The 16,592-nt window shown below is 38.4% G+C and overlaps 1 protein-coding gene across 3 annotated transcripts in view; it reads left to right on the forward strand.

Annotated features, from left to right (window-relative positions):
* Nucleotides 1-1,012: 1,012 nt before the first annotated feature.
* The window catches only part of SUZ12 (SUZ12 polycomb repressive complex 2 subunit), a 39,297-nt gene continuing 23,717 nt past the window's right edge, over nucleotides 1,013-16,592 (forward strand). The window contains exons 1-5 of one of the 3 annotated variants that reach the window (XM_029210673.1): nucleotides 1,013-1,359; nucleotides 1,620-1,706; nucleotides 4,028-4,074; nucleotides 4,159-4,223; nucleotides 8,748-8,816. In XM_029210673.1, coding sequence (XP_029066506.1) covers nucleotides 1,658-1,706; nucleotides 4,028-4,074; nucleotides 4,159-4,223; nucleotides 8,748-8,816 — 230 coding nt within the window. In that variant the 5' untranslated portion in view covers nucleotides 1,013-1,359; nucleotides 1,620-1,657. Of the gene's footprint in view, nucleotides 1,707-4,027; nucleotides 4,075-4,158; nucleotides 4,224-8,747; nucleotides 8,817-16,592 lie in introns of all 3 variants that reach the window. The other 2 variants (XM_029210671.1, XM_029210672.1) reach the window with 2 other exon arrangements.

The following is a 16,592-nucleotide window of genomic DNA, read 5'->3' on the forward strand; positions in this document are numbered from 1 at the left end:
TGGTTATTTAAATAACCATTCCAAAGATGCTTGCTTTGTAAACAGCGTTTTGAAGTGAACTATAAAGGGCTCAAAGCAGGCATTTAAAAAATATTATTGAAAGTATGAAACGGCTCTGTGTTTACAGATTGGAATTTTTGAAGATAATGTTTCATTTTAATGTAACACAAGATTACAGGATTTGATTTGGAAGAACATCCTTAGAGATCATCTTGTCCGACCTGAAATTCAAATCTTGAAGAGTATTAGCTCAACTCCAAACCCGTCCGGGCCTATGCATCTCTCTTTTTAAGCGAGACCGGCTAAAACACCGCATCCCCTCTCCAGTTTTTGAGCGCAAAATGGGCAGGTTCTCAAGATGGGTGTAGGTACTTCTAAGAAATCATCCAGTTTGTCCCTCTGGCCACTCCTGTGGTGTCCGGGAATCAAAAACCTAAGTTTTGCTTCCAACACGTTGAGAAGCAACAACCGCTCTCAGTAACGATCCTGATGCCTCACCGCACCTACAGAAAATCCTTTTCCTCATTTGATAGGACATTCCTGCTCCCTAGAAATCGCTCCCTTTAGTGGAGCCCAGCGGCGTCCGAGAGCAGCAGCCGCAAACCGTTGGCTGCCCCCAGTCCTCTCTAGGGCTCGCTGGGTGGGATTCGGCCAAGGGTGGCTTGAGGCACGTGGTGGCGAGGGGACCGGGGAACAGATCCTCGCCCTGAGAGCCCCTCAGACCAGAAGCGACCCGACCAACCCCCAGGCAGGCCCCTTTCTGTGAAGTTAGAGACTCGATGATCCGGCATGGATCTCAGTTCATTTAACAAGCCCCTCGACCCCCCAGCACCCGCCTCCCCGTTCCTCAGCGGCCCGCCTCTCCTCAGGGGTCCTGTATCCCCCGGGGGCGGCGACTGACGACGCTTATAAGGCGAGAAACGGCTCCCTAAGCCGCTCGCTGGGTCCCTCTCTCCCCACAATGCACCGGGGCCAGCAGGAAGGCCGCTCCGACCCCTAATTTTCCCGCGAATTCAGTTCAAAGAGGCGGCCGGGCCCGCGATCGGCAGCGCGCACGGGCCAACCAAGCCGCGCCTCCGCGAGAAGCGCCTCCGCGTGACTGACGGGGGAATCCGCGGGCCAACAGGCTGGGCGGCCGGGCGGCGCGCGCTCCCGCCGGCCAATCAGAGCGCCGGGCGGGGGAAGTGGGCGGAGCGAGGCCAGGCTAGGGTGAGCGGTCTCCCGAGCGGAGCGGGGCTCTCAGGAGGAGACACTTTTTTTTCCTCCCTCCTTCCCTCCTCTCCTCCTCCCTTCCCTTCCCCTCTCCTCCCCTCTCTCCTCCTTCCCCCCTCGGTCCGCCGGAGCCTGCTGGGGCGAGCGGTTGGTATTGCCGGCGCTTACTCTCCGGGGCCGCCCGGCGGGTAGCTGGCGGGGGGAGGAGGCAGGAACCGCGATGGCGCCTCAGAAGCACGGCGGTGGGGGAGGGGGCGGCTCGGGGCCCAGCGCGGGGTCCGGGGGAGGCGGCTTCGGGGGTTCGGCGGCGGTGGCGGCGGCGACGGCGTCGGGCGGCAAATCCAGCGGCGGGGGCTGTGGAGGCGGCGGCAGTTACTCGGCCTCCTCCTCCTCCTCCGTGGCGGCAGCGGCGGGGGCCGCGGTGTTACCGGTGAAGAAGCCGAAAATGGAGCACGTCCAGGCTGACCACGAGCTTTTCCTCCAGGCCTTTGAGAGTGAGTGTGATGAAGGCTTTGAGGGCAGGAATCCCCACTCTTGCAGCGTTAGGGGGCCGGGACACTCGTGCTGGGACCCCCTTCCTCACCTGTAGTCGGTTTGATTCGGGAGTGGAGGGCGAAATTGAGGGGGCCGTTCCGCCTTCCGGGGTTACGGCTCGAGGGGGCCCGAAGTCTAGGGCCTTTGGGGGAGGTGGACTAGGGGGTCCAGGTGAGGTTCGTGCCTCCCCGAAGATTTACACGCGAGCTGAGGCATGGGGCCCCGCGTTGAGAGCAGGCTGCTTTTTAGGTGGGGAGGTCACAGTTGGACTGTACAGTTGGATCTACCGTCAGATCTCAGGACTAGTTCTTGCTTTCTTTCATGCCTTCCGTACTATAGAAGTACAAGGCTGTCGGTTGTAGGTTTAGAGGAGCAAAATTAAGCCTGTGAAGAGAGGAGTGCAGTAAAATCGACCAAATTGTCATTAGTCTGAAATGCCTTCGCACTAACTTGGTGCATTAACATGGCACCTTTTGATGCGCTACACCTTTCACATCTTTCCACCCGTTTCATGGGTACGTAAACTGAGACAGGCAGTGTTTAAGCATCTTACTTCTCTCTAGACGATTTCGGAATTCTACCCGTTTGTAGTTGTCTTAATTTTGGGACATTTTCTGATGTCAGTTTCTGTTTTTAAGGTCTGTTTGGAGGGCAAAGCTATGACTTAATTTGGGAAGGGGGGCAAGGTGTCTGGAAAGAAACAATAGAATATATAAGAAATGTCATGACTATGAGTAATCTGAACTGTTCTTTAATGAATATTACATCCTGATTGTTTCCCTCTTTGCTTTTGTATGGATGTTGTAATTTGGATGACCTTTAATAGCTAGATATCTTACAGAGACTTGAATAAACTCAGCTCTACCACTCAATGTCTTTATTTACAATTTTTTTGTGGCATATGTTAAGGGCATGGTATCAGCTGTTCTTGGAAAGATGTATTACGTTGTTTAATACCCTTCTTTCATTCTCTCTCATTAGTGCTTCATGAAATTCTAATTGGAATTTAATACAAGGAATTTCGGTTTTTATTGAAATTAGTATTGAACCTGCTTGAGAAAGATTCACATTATTCTAGCGTTTGCTCAATATACTTTCAGAAATCTGGAGAGGCTTTCAGTTGGAAATATGGTGGAGAACTAAAGCACAGTGATGACAGTAAACATACATGTTTGCAGCCTTTCTAAAACATCTCATCTCCTTTTAGTTTATTTGAAACTAAACTAACTGAAGATTAAGTGGAAATTTAAAAAATTCTTTCTAAATGTTGTGAGAAGACAAATCCTGCAAGAAAGTTTTAGCTGTTTTGCTTTTTTGATGAGTCTACTTTAGAGAGATGAACTGTCATTAAGAGTTAGATATGGTCACAAAACAACTTGATTCTTCTCTAATATTGATCTTAGTTTCTGAGAAGTTTATATGCTTTGATGTGTTTACTAATATAGTTAGTCATATTAGGTCATTTTTATACTGCTTTATTTAAAGAAACATAATACTAACAGGCCATTAATGTAACTGGTATTATCGTACTTGTATATAAAATATTTTCTATCTGTAACCTAAGTCCTTTATAACAAGATTTTAACTAAACAGCATTAAAAACACTTCGGGAATCTGTTACTTTAAAAATGTGTGTTGAGGTAGTATTTACATACTGAGGTAATATTTACACTGAGCAAAATAGAAACTTGAACTATAACTAGCAATATTCATCGAAAATTTTAGCTAACTTATGTCTTGGATTTCACTTTGATTATATCTGTATTAGGACATCTATCGAGGTAACGGTTTTATTCCGTTTCGGCTGACTACTGTACAGACTTTTGAAAAGACCAGTTAAAAAGTGAACATTTTATTTTGTTATTTGGCTTCAATAAAGAGTTCTTTTACTGAATCCAACTACCTCATTTTAGCTACCTTTTAGAAGTAGATAGGTTATAAATAGTTTAAATTAACTAAGTTAAATGAATGTAACTACTTCTTTTCAGTTCTGCATACAGACTGGTTTAAAAATAGCTGCCTTAGAAATGCAAGGTTTAAGAACTAGATTGTAGAGAAACTTTAAAGTAAATGTAGATGCATTTTGTGAATGTATGCTATATATTGAATGTCTTTTGATCTAATTGTGCATACTTATTTTCTTGATGTAAATATTCACTACATAGTTTCACTAATAGGTTATTGGTTTATATTGGTTATAATATGGGCTGGGTTGGTATTTTCTTAACAACTTAAGTATGAGTAAATTTAGATAACTTTGGATTTTGTTTCTGTTACCTAGAACCAACGCAGATCTATAGGTTTCTTCGAACGCGAAATCTTATAGCGGTAAGTAATCAACAAAATTTACTGATATTATTTTTTTCCTAGAATTTCACCTATTTAATTTTAATATTTTAACTTTTTTTATAGCCAATATTTTTGCATAGAACTCTTACTTACATGTCTCATCGAAACTCCAGAACAAACATCAAAAGGTACGTTTTATGAATCTTATTTCAAGTTGTTCAAACCATGTTAAAATTTTGTTTTAAAGTATGATTTCTAATGAAAGATTAAATATGAAAACTGAGGTGAAAGAGTGAATTGGTTGCAAAGTGATTTTTAATAGTATCATTTTTGTAAATCCCAGTTGATTGCCAGTTTTTTCCTAACAAATGATTTGGTAGTGGAGTAAATGAAGTGATTTTACTGACTAATTTTTTTACTCTGTGCTAATAGTTATTTTCAAGTTTGGTAGAAGTTGAGGATTTAAATATTTACTAAAGGGCTCATGGGAATTATCTTCGATACATAAATTTAACAGTTAATGTCTGAATATTTCTTATATGTTCTAACAATAAAGAATTCACTTCTATGATGATAGGTTCAGAAAGTCTCATTTTATATCTTTGGTGGTTGTCTTATTAAAAGGGAAATACTTTTGAAGTCAGTAGGAGGAATGTCTTTAAAAACTTCTTAATCTTAATCACCTAGTCTTAAAGTAGAATCTGAAGGTGTCAGAGAGCTTGTTTTTGCTTTGTAACATTTAACCATATATAATTATAGAATGGTAGTTTCTTGTTCTGCACCCATGATTATTTACTGAGCATATCAAGTGAAGAACTTTAAATTTAAAGGGGAGAACCTCTACTAAGCATTTGGTATTATAGTCTTGACTTCGTAAAACCATTAAGCTTTTCAATAAACTTTGAAACTAAACTCCTTTGGAGACTCCTACTGGTTATTAAATAAGCACCACGTTTTTTTACAGCGAGACATAGTTTAGCTTTGTAGATATATCTAGATGTATTTTTGAAGGATTGAAATGTTACAACTATTTGTCATCTGGTAATCTTTCTGAATAGAGAGAGAGAGAGAGAGCGCATTGCATTTAACGGGTGAAACCTGCCAGGTGCCTAAATAACTAGGAAGAAGGTGATGGATTAGGCAGCAGAATTATGTCAGCTCTTTACCTGTCTGCTGTATGCCAGGATTCAGGAAACTTTTTCTCTAAAGGACCAGATAGTAAATATTTTAGGCTTTGTGGTCCAGGAAACGGAATTGAGGATATTAGGTAGTATGTATGTACTTATACAAAAAGAGAAAATGAATATCAACAAATTTTTTTATTGATGAAATTCAAAACATAATAATTGAGTGCAGTGTTTTCTTTTTTTTTTCCTTTTCTTTTTTTTTTTTTTTTTTTTTTGGTGGTGTGGGGGGGTGATTGCTGCGCAGCTTTTGGGATCTTAGTTCCCTGACCAGGGATTGAACCTCGGCCCTGGCAGTGAGAGCGCCAAGTCCTAACCACTGGAGCCAGGGAGTACAGTGTTTTGTAATATGTGCCTACTAGTGAGAAATGTGGGATTCTTTTATTTTTTCGGGGTGGGGTGGGAGGGATAACATTTAGCTTAATTGGGATTTAGAGTTAGTATTCTCTGTTATCAAATCACTTGCAAATGTTTTATCTGTAAAAACCATTCTTAGCTCATGGGCTGTGCAGAAACAGACAGCAGCCTGGATTTGGCCGATGGTCCATAATTTGCAGACCCTTGATTTACTCTATAAAACTAGGAGAATTTGATTAAGTAGTAAACTTTTTCTTTTAGTATTTTTAATATGGAAGATCAGTTACCATCTAGAGGGCTTCCCTGGCAGTCCAGTGGTTAAGACTCTGCTTCCACTGCAGGGGGCACAGGTTCAGTCCCTGGTCAGGGAGCTCAGATCCTACATGCTGAGGTGCGGCCAAAAAAAAATTTTTTTAAGTACTTCAGTTATCATCTAGAATGCTGCCCGGTTTTTTTTTGTTTTTTTTTTTTGCGGTACGCGGACCTCTCACTGTTGTGGCCTCTCCCGTCGCGGAGCGCAGGCTCAGCGGCCATGGCTCACTGGCCCAGCCGCTCCGCGGCATGTGGGATCTTCCCAGACCGGGGCACGAACCTGTGTCCCCTGCATTGGCAGGCGGACTCAACTACTGCGCCACCAGGGAAGCCCCCGATTTTAATTTTAAAGTGATAAAGTGTTTTCAGAATAAATTTGAGTTTAATCCATAAGTGGATTAAAAAATATACATCATATTTGTTTATTAGACTATTTGCCTCATTGTGGGATACATTTCTGTTGTCTGCTAATGAGTGGAGGCAATTTTAAAAGCATGGCAGTAGAAATGAACTTTCTTAATTTAGTACCCCTTAGGTAAAAAATTGTCCTTTGGGACAGTTTCGAAGCAGTTTGCCAGCCAAGAAACATACACATTCCATTTAGTTTACTTCCGTGTAAAAATGCGTTAGGAATCACTTAATTCTTTTGTTGTATGCCTGGCGTATATAAGACAATAAGACTGATTTTTAACAAATTATGCTACAACTTAATATCTTCAAATGAGCGCTGTCCTTTTCAAAGTACTTGGTGAATTTGGAAGGTGATGAATTCAGCCCAGTGATAGTAGTCTTTGTTCCAAATGTTTTTGGAACTGCTTTTACAGAATTGCTTTTAGTACAATACCTTTGCTCAGAATGTTTTTGGAACTCCTTTTGTACTGTTACACAATAACATAATATTCATTGTTGGAGTACACTTATCACTCCTTTTGAAGTTGTATAAGCAGGTGTAACATTAAATCTGATATATTTGTTAAACTTGCCTTTTACTTTAGTTGCACTTCATAGAGGTATTCACATTCTGTAGGCTGACACTACACTGGCACAGTGGAAATACTGGTGAGGACAGCAGCATCTTTTATTGAATCCATTTTAGTAGGTTTTATGTAAGCTGTTTCTGAATCCTCCCCAAAAAATTTCTTGAATTTTAAGAATATTCTCCTTTATGATGACCTTTTGATAACTATTTCCCTTGTTAAATCTGAGCTACAGTAGCAGTACCTTTCTAAAGAAACAAATACTTGGTGTTGGGAGGTGGGGCTGCTTTTATGTAGTTGCCTATACAGTTTGTTTTTCCTAAGGAATGCTGGGTTACCTGTATGATCTATTCAAATGGTTGTTAATATTCAGTTTTCCTATGTACAACTCCATAAAGTTGGAAGAGGTGAACCTCGTGACCTACAGTCTTAACTTTTCTTCCTACAGACAGGGTTTCTTCTTAATCATTACACAAAGATAAACATATTATTCTAAAAAGTTTTCAGTAACTTTACAACCCTCCTCAGTAGTACATTTCAGTATTTATACTGAAAAGTTCTTTGTAACTAGCCTAAAAGAATCCTACATTTTTCTTCTTTCTTCTCTCTTATCTATGGAGATTGAAAATGTATTGCCTGCCATCCTTCATAAAGAACTCCTTACTATGCTTTATTGGGTGAGACTTTGATATTGAGGTTTTCAGTAACTCTAAAGGTAAAGAGAGAAGCTTTTTTATAAAAAAAGATCTTTTGTTAATGGAGGCTATTTATTCACCTGAAATATAGATCGTATCAATTCTGCTCTTCCTATCAGTGTTTTACTACAATATATTTACATTAACATTTCTCTACTGATAATTTTTATTATAGTAGTTGAGTACAATAGCTGTTTTTGAGGAATGAGCATATTAGTAATTTCTAATATCTGAATTCAAATTTTACAAGAATACATGAATCTTTCCAAGTTCTAAATTTGAAGAAAATATATGAGTATAAATAGAAATATTTGTTTCCAGTTAACATATATGGGTCTAGTCTTTCAGATTCTAGAAAATGTATATAGTAGAGCACCTTAAGAACTAAGATGAGGCTTGTTTTAGAATCCATTCATTCTTAAATTGCTTGCTAGGTGTGTGGTTATTCTTAATATAAGCTTCTATTTTATTGGAAATTACTTTTTTCTCTTAAAGTTGTTAAGTTAAAAGCTGATAATTTTGTTATGATTTGATGGGTATGTCCTTTAAACTTCAGATTTTTTTCATGATGGTGACAACCATCTCTTTAAAATGACATACTTAACTTTAGCCATTGCTGCTAATCTTTGAGTGTGTTTTACTAACTTCATATTTGTTCTATGGAATATCCATATTTGTCAGGTTACTTAATGGAAATATGAGTGTTTCAAAATATACATAATTTGCATTTGTTTGGCTCAGTCCAACAAATGCTTGAACACCTACCAAGTATAAGGCAATATGCCAAGCACTATGTGGCTTTCCTTGAAGAAAACAAATCTCTGCCCTTCAGGAGTTAATAATCTAGTAGAAATAAAATATTTATGCAAGTTTCACATTTAGGAGACTAAATGTCAAAATAAATGTAAACCAAGTGCCATAGGTAGGGAAAAATCACTCTGGTTTGGGAATAATTACAAAAGGTTTCGTGGAAAAGTTAGCATTTGAGATGGAACTTGAAGGCTTGTTTGCTGTATTACAACATACACTGTCTCGATAGTATTCATTGTTACGGCTAACCATCCCATAATTTATCTTATTATAAATAAAATCAGATCTCCAACTTGCCTATTATAGTGACAATAAAGTGTAATCTGTTTGTTTTTCCCAGTTGAGAAGTGATTATTTTGTTTATCTGTTTCTTCCAGGAAAACATTTAAAGTTGATGATATGTTATCAAAAGTAGAGAAAATGAAAGGAGAGCAAGAATCTCATAGGTAAGATAACCTATAAGTTTACATTAAGTGACATACTTGAGGAAAGAGGAAAAAGTACAGTGATCATTTTCCTAGTGATCACCTCAATATTGTAAGGAGTTAGAATGAACCTTAGATGTCAGTTGGTCCAAACTCATACACAAATCAGGGATTACTTCTTCTGTAGCATCCCTGGCAGAGAATCAGTTCTTAAGCTTCATCTTGAATCTCTCTAATGCTGGGAACTCACTGTTTTCTAAGGCAGTTCTGTTCATTATTGTTTTTCTCTACTACCAATTTCTTGCATTCTGAATCAAAGTTTCTGTAACTTCTGTAGTTAGTATTAATCCTACTACCTCGTCTAAAGAATGATGGAGACTCATTTTTTTATGGAATACTCAATGTATACGCTAGGTGCTGTGCCAGGTGCTTCACAACATCACATCTCTTTTAAGTAATCATCTACAATTCTGAGAGAGGCTCTCTCTTTTTTTTTCCCATCTTGTCCTTGCTCTTATTTACATCTTTCAGGCAAAATATTCTTAACTTTAGTTTATATTTGAAATATGTTTATCACATGATAGTTTCAGAAACCTGGCCCTTTGGATGGAATCTTATTGTCTGTTTTCACATGTGTTACCCAGAACTAATCCCCAAATGTTCTGACTAGTCTAATATCTGCCTAGGCTACACAGTATGCTTCCATTCTTCGACAGTATGCTTCTATTTATTCTTTCATATGTAAACTAAAGAAAGTTGAATATTATTCTAAAGAGAAACAGGGACTTGGGTGGTATTTGTTTATTCATTGACTACTTTTACGAAGAATGTAGAACTAAAAATACTAGATTAAAAAAAATGGAATTGGGAAAATTGCCACATGGATTTTTCTTTTTCTCTTGAAGTTTTAAATCATATCTTACCAATTTAGATAGGATGTACACTGACTTAATGATGCTTCATTTATACTTTCTCATTTTTGTGACTAGTATAAGATATCATTTTTCAATTGCTTTTATTTAAAGTTCTCCTTTTCAATTAGGTTATTTTGTTACTGGAATTTTTTTATTGCATTTAAAATTTTTTATATCAGTATTTGCAGTCTTGTAGAACTGAAGTGTAATTTGTATTTCCATATCTAGGCAATCTTGATTTGTAAATAAACTTTGATAGTCCATTCCCAAATCTTTACCTAATCTATTATTGCCCAAGGAATACCTTACAATACAGGTTTATAAAGACTGAGAATATTCCCAGCGCATGCCCTCTCTATTCTTTGCTTGAATTTCTATTCCAGATCGTTGGCTGTTCACCTACCCTGGACAGAGCTTTTGGGATCCTCAGGGCCTTTTTAACTTAAAGTATAAAGCTGTAGTCAGAGCCTGACCTGACATCCTCACTTCTTTTCTCCTAAACACCTTAATAGTTTGCCCTCCAGGTCTTTCAGGGCTCATGTGAGAAGGAAGAATGAACCAAGAAGAAGAAAACTTGACCCTTTTCTTCATCTTCCCCATCAGGGTTCCACCTTCATCACTGCTAAACCTTACTACTATCTCATTGTGACACTGGCTTTGATAAATATTACAGAACTTCCTTTATAGTGTGTGTTGTGAGGAAGATAGATTATACTGGTCAGTTCTCTCTGAATAATCACTCACCCAATAATTATATTTCTTTTGACCCAATGGGTTCAATAGCTAGGCCAGTACCGTAACAGGGGTATTGTTAACCAACTCACAGAAACATCAGAGGGTTGCATAGAATTCCTGCTTGTAATTTTGAAAAACAACTTTTTCATTCTTTAGGATCTAGCTGGGACCAGTGAGTTGGTCATTTCAACACCCAAGATCTTTTTTTTTTGAAACAGACCTAACTCTGTTGGAGCTGACCATGCTTATTTAATACCCAGTGAGGCACTTTAGGCCCAGGAGGTACTGAGATACTGTACTAGGTGCTTCAACCACCCCCTCCGGCCCCCATCTTTATGAATGTCTCATTGTTGCTCCCTGAGTCACTAAAGTTAATTGAGAAATTGCTTCATTTTAAGTTTACCCCCAAGGCCCTATATTATTAAATTTCTTCAGTGTATTTCTCATCTCAGATTAGGCATAATTGGTTTAGTAGACCAATAGGTCTACTAAACTTATCACATAGGATTGTAAGAAGTTCTCTAGACACCAGTATATAATGCCAGCATTTTAAAACTTTACTTGTAAAATCTATGGGCAAATTCTCTGAGAGAACAAAATAAACCTTTGTTGTTCCATGTCGTTAATTAGTAGATATTAAAATCTTTAATCATATACAAAAAGGTATTTCCATCTATATTTTTATTCTTTACCATCTCAAACATAGAGATCTTGTTCAGTTTAATTGGATCCTGGGTCTGTTCAGTAGCTACTATCTGGATATTTTCCACTGGAACTCATGTTCTTTTAGTACTTCCACAGTTTTAACGTCTCCACTCTCAAACCCAATGTATTTCATTCTCAAAGTTCCAGGAGAATATCAAGATACCCCAAATTTCTGTAGTACTACAGCCCAAAGCTTAGAACGGTCAAATGCCTGACCTGTTTATGGCAGTTGTAGTGACTTATAAACAAAACCAAATTCCTGGCATTGTCTGTGCAAAATAAAGTTGGTGTCCCAGGATCTTTTTTGTGTTTTATACTCTAGATCTATATTTGTCTTACTTGTTGCAGATAATGGCAGAAATTTATTAGGGGAAGGAGCTGATAGAAAAAAGAAACATGGGACATTTCATGGTTTTCACTTCTTTAAGGTATCCATTTGTGACAGTAGACCAGAATTGCATTTGTAACCTTAAAACTCAACCATAACACCCACCAACTATGAAGATTGTTTCTTTTCTTGAACAGTGGCTTCTGAAAACTCCACAGCAATTAGCAAATTTTAGAAATTCATAGTGTTCACACTATTTGACCAGGTTTTTCACATAGTCTAGTGACCAGACCTCTAGTCTCCAGGTTTTTCCTAATCTTTCTCCTTGCTCTTTTGGTGTGGTTATGTATATTTAAAATATCTTTATTTTCTTTTTAGAATTTCTGATACAATGCCTTATATTCTATCTTCTCCGTCTCTTGTTTCTGGCATGCCAATATATTGTGGGTTTTGAATTTATTTGGAGTTTTGACCAAGCACCATGGTTTATTGGTATAAACCTCTGATCTTTCTGTAGTTCTCTGTTCTAGCAGGATCCCAGGGGGTCTCTTGGGCTATTTATCCTACCAATTTTGGAATTCTCTAGTCATATCTCTTCTAAGTGCACCTCCACTGACTGAAAGGTATCATGAAAAGATTCCCAAATTGGAATTGCTTCCAAAAGTATTTCCTGTGGTCAAATTAGAAGCATTTCCACTTAATCATTTTCTGTTCCTGGTCCACTGTTAGTAGCTGGAGAAATCCCCTCCAAAGGTAACTGAACTAGAACATCTACTAGATATATTTTCAAACCTATGTTTTTAGTAGGTTGATAACGTAAAGTACCTTTCATCACTTTTTGTTGTTGTTATTACAACCTAAACTTTTGAATTAGTAATCTTCCTTTTATCATCTTTTTGTACTGTAACAAAGTCTGGGATTTTTTTCTGGGATTCCCGTTTCCTTAGTGTACCATGTCCCAGACACTATACTAAGTCCTAGGGGATATAATGATGAGCAGAACAGATGAAGACCTTGCCTGTGTGGAACTTAACGGCATTTAGGAGAAAAAGACATAATTGTATAATAAATATAAAATAAGTGCTGGGAAAGAAAAGTACACATAGGGAAACTGGGTGTATAAAGCAGGAGAATCAGCTCTTGTTTGAGAGTTGGATTTGGGAATAGTGATGTTCAGTGAGGGCTTCCCTGAAGAAATGAGCTTAAATTTGAAACATGAATATAGGAGTAAAATGGGGATAGAGGGTGAGCAAATAGGTGATTCTCGATAAAGGGAATATTATACATAACCTCATTTGAGGCCAGAGTCGCTGACTAGAGAGAGTAGGGAGAGTGACATTTGATGAGGCTAGAGCAGATGGCCATGACCAGATAATGCAGAGCCTCGTAGGCTATTTAAGGATGTTGGTCTTTATCCTAAGAAAGCCATAAATTATTTTAAATAGATACATTGCATTAATGGTGTTTCCCTAGCCACCTCTTTTGTAGATTTAGCTGCATTTTTAAAACTTCAAGCTGCTTCGTAAGTTGATTGTCTTTTCCACCATAATAAGATCTGATGTCTTCCTCCCTCCCCTTTCTCTCTTTTTTTTTTAACAGTTCCATCTTGATTGTAAGTTTTGAAGTTGTTTTCAAATCAGCATCTTTTCAAACTTAAGTTTTGTTCGTTTTTCAGAATCTGGGCCATAGATTTCTTTGTACATACCTACTCCTGAAGATGCCTTATCATTCACCACTGAACGCATAGGATTCTTAAAATCTAAGTATTTAAGAACACATTTTTTTTCCCCAAAACAATCATATCTCTATTGACTTTCTTTTTTACTGAATGCAGTGGCTGTTTTTTTCACTCTTAAAGAAAATAAACATCTTTTAGAAACAGCTCGATACATACAGTGTGAAGCAATATACTAATAAGAACACTAGTTATCTTAACATTTACAGTTTTCATATATATTATGTATATGTATACATGTATACACTATATAATGAGGCCAGATAGGAACAAATTTTTAAAATGTTCCTTCTTGTATAATCTTCGGCTTTACAATAATCCCTTTATGTTCTGTCTACGATACTTCTGGGAGGTGATTCATTTATATGTAATGGACTCCCAGCCCTCATTCAACTTTATCTTCTCACTACAAAGTGTTCTCATCCTTAGGTCTGAACCTGGAAGGAGACGTTGGATTCCAGAATAATGAGCTTGATGCAGTCACCAATTCCTCAGCTTTATAATACATCATAGCATGAAATGTAATAGTGTAGATGCCAAATAGCTTATCATCACACTTGGGCTATTTTGAGGTGATACCACCATGACCCTAGAAATGAAGCCTTACACCTGCCACTATCAGATTAATGTGTACAAATTCAAGGCACTAATCTTGGTTTCTTTCCTGCATAAAAATGTTGGTCCTTCTGTGGGATCTGGCTGTTCTTAAAATTTGAGTTTCCTCTCATCTCAAAATGTTAGTCCCTTATGAATTTAAATTTACTTAACCTTATTCTGCAGACTTCTTTAGAATTGTCAGGTACTTGTGTTTAGAATCTTATCCCCAAATTTCACATTCCCCCTCTAGTTTCCTATTGCCATATTGCTTGCTTCCTAAGATACAGATAGGGAACACATCACAAAGTTGAACCAAATCCTTATCTGATATCTTGATCATCTAAGCTAGATCCTTTGCTGCCTAAAACTAAATAGGCCTGACCATGTTTCTTTCTTCTCTTCTTCTGATCCAGTTTAACCAGTTAAAATGTGGACACGGTAGCCACAAGAGAGGGAAGAGGGTAAATCAAAGGGAAAGAAAACGGCCCTTTTTCCTTGGACTCAGCCATCAATTAGGCCTCATTGTTACATTTTATTCTAGGTACATATCAAGAGTGTTTACTTTTAGGAAGGGAAGGAGGAGGGGAAATTATGCATAGCAAATCACATTCCCGTTTGTTTTTTAAGTTGGTTAATTGAAATTTGGAATTCCTTTTCTCAAAGAAATGTTATAATGGTGGCTGAATGTGCTTGCCATCTTATTTAACTTATAATGTAGCAATTAAAACTGTGTCTCAGACCATCCTTTGGTGACCTTTTTGTTTGTTTTTAATTTCCAGTCTTTTGTAGATGGATACTTTTGTAAATGTACTGATCACATACTTGGATGTTACGGCAATGTTAAATTTTTATGACAGTGGTTAAAGTCTTATTCTCAACTTCTTGCCTTGTTGTGGAATGGTAACAGTTTCCCGAATGACCTCAGTTTGCAGACCACGTTTTGAATAACACTAATTTAAAATATTTTCTGGGGTAGATCAATGCAAGGTATTTCTGTCATTTCACAGCTGGAACTTAGAATCACATTCCCTATAAAAACAATGTAAATAATATTATAAGTACTACAGTATAATGGGTCCTGATCCCTGAACTTAAAAATCTTATTACTCTAGGGAGGACATCATTATCCTTTTGAAAATCATTTGTTGAGTACCTTTCTGTAAGACACTGCTAGGTGCTAAGGACACTGATATGTCAAAAGAGAATGTGTGTGAAAAAATTGTGACAAAAAAGTGGTAAATACAAGTGTTTGTAAAGGAAATTAAGCTCTGGGATGTTTGGGGATGTGTCTTTGTAGAAGAGGGAGAGGATTTTTGTGTGTGTGTGTGGTACGTGGGCCTCTCACTGTTGTGGCCTTTCCCGTGGCGGAGCGCAGGCTCAGCAGCCATGGCTCACGGGCCCAGCCGCTCCGCGGCATGTGGGATCCTCCTGGACCGGGGCACGAACCCGTGTCCCCTGCCTCGGCAGGCGGACTCTCAACCACTGCACCACCAGGGAAGCCCAAGGGAGAGGGTATTTTGATGGATTGTTTAGTATTTTATCCAAGCCTCACAATCTTGAGAGAGGTTATCTCCTCATTTTATAGATATCAGGTCACAGCTAATAACTGGAGCCAGAATTCAAGCTTGGATTTTGTCATTCTATTCTACTTTCCTGTATATGGCTTTAGTAGAGGTAAAAAGGAATGGGAACCGTATTACAGACAGCAGTTAGACAAAAGATTTCGCAGTTGGGGACCCATTAGAAAATTGTAGAAAGGAATGATTCATTCAAAATCATTTTAAGAAAATTTACCTGGCCTTAGTATGTAGGTTTAACTGAAGCAACTAAGAATAGGATAGACTGGTTGTGACTAATGGATTATCTTCTAACATGGAAAATGTAGAATATTTCTTTCAGTTTTGTTTTGGAGTTTCACCAATTCTGCATTGTAGGTTACATTTATGGAACAGTTTTGATAGGAAAATGCTAATTCTCTTTTAGTAAAATGGCACGTAGATTTCATAGATGGTAGATATACTTTTTAAAAATCAACTTTGGGTATAATTAACATTCAATAAAATACACTCACCGTAAGTATATAGTTTGAGTTTTGACAAATGTATGCATTCGCACAAGCATAACCACAATTAAGCTATAGAACATTTTCATTACCTTGAAAAAGTCCTTTGAGCTCCTTTACAGTTGATCCCCTTAATGTACTTTTTTTTTTTTTTTTTTTTTTTTTTTGCGGTACGCGGGCCTCTCACTGTTGTGGCCTCTCCCGTTGCGGAGCACAGACTCTGGACGCGCAGGCTCAGCGGCCATGGCTCACGGGCCAAGCTGCTCCGCGGCATGTGGGATCTTCCCTGACCGGGGCACGAACCCGTGTCCCCTGCATCGGCAGGCGGACTCTCAACCACTGCGCCACCAGGGAAGCCCTGTACTTTTTTTTTTGAAGTATAAATTTATATGCATTCCAATTCACTCTTTGGTGTATAGTTCTGATGCATTCAATCAGGTAACAACCACTACAATTAAGATAAACCCTACAGATTCTCTCATGCCCCATTTATAGTCAACTCCCCACTTCCTTTGTGTTTTTGAAATGTATCTGATATGTGTCAGAAAGTAATATACATGAATTACCTGTTTTCAAGAATCCCGTTTTATTTTTCTTGATACTTAAGTTATAGTTGCTATTCTTAGTTTTTCCTTTCTGTGTTTATGCTTTCTAACTCTGCTTGGACCCTTACACTTCTACTCCACCATAGTCATTTTGTTCTCTACTGATATCCTAGCAT

This window comes from Monodon monoceros, unplaced genomic scaffold, assembly GCF_005190385.1.
Source record: "Monodon monoceros isolate NGI ecotype Baffin Bay Population unplaced genomic scaffold, NGI_Narwhal_1 Super_Scaffold_9, whole genome shotgun sequence".
NCBI lineage: Eukaryota > Metazoa > Chordata > Mammalia > Artiodactyla > Monodontidae > Monodon > Monodon monoceros.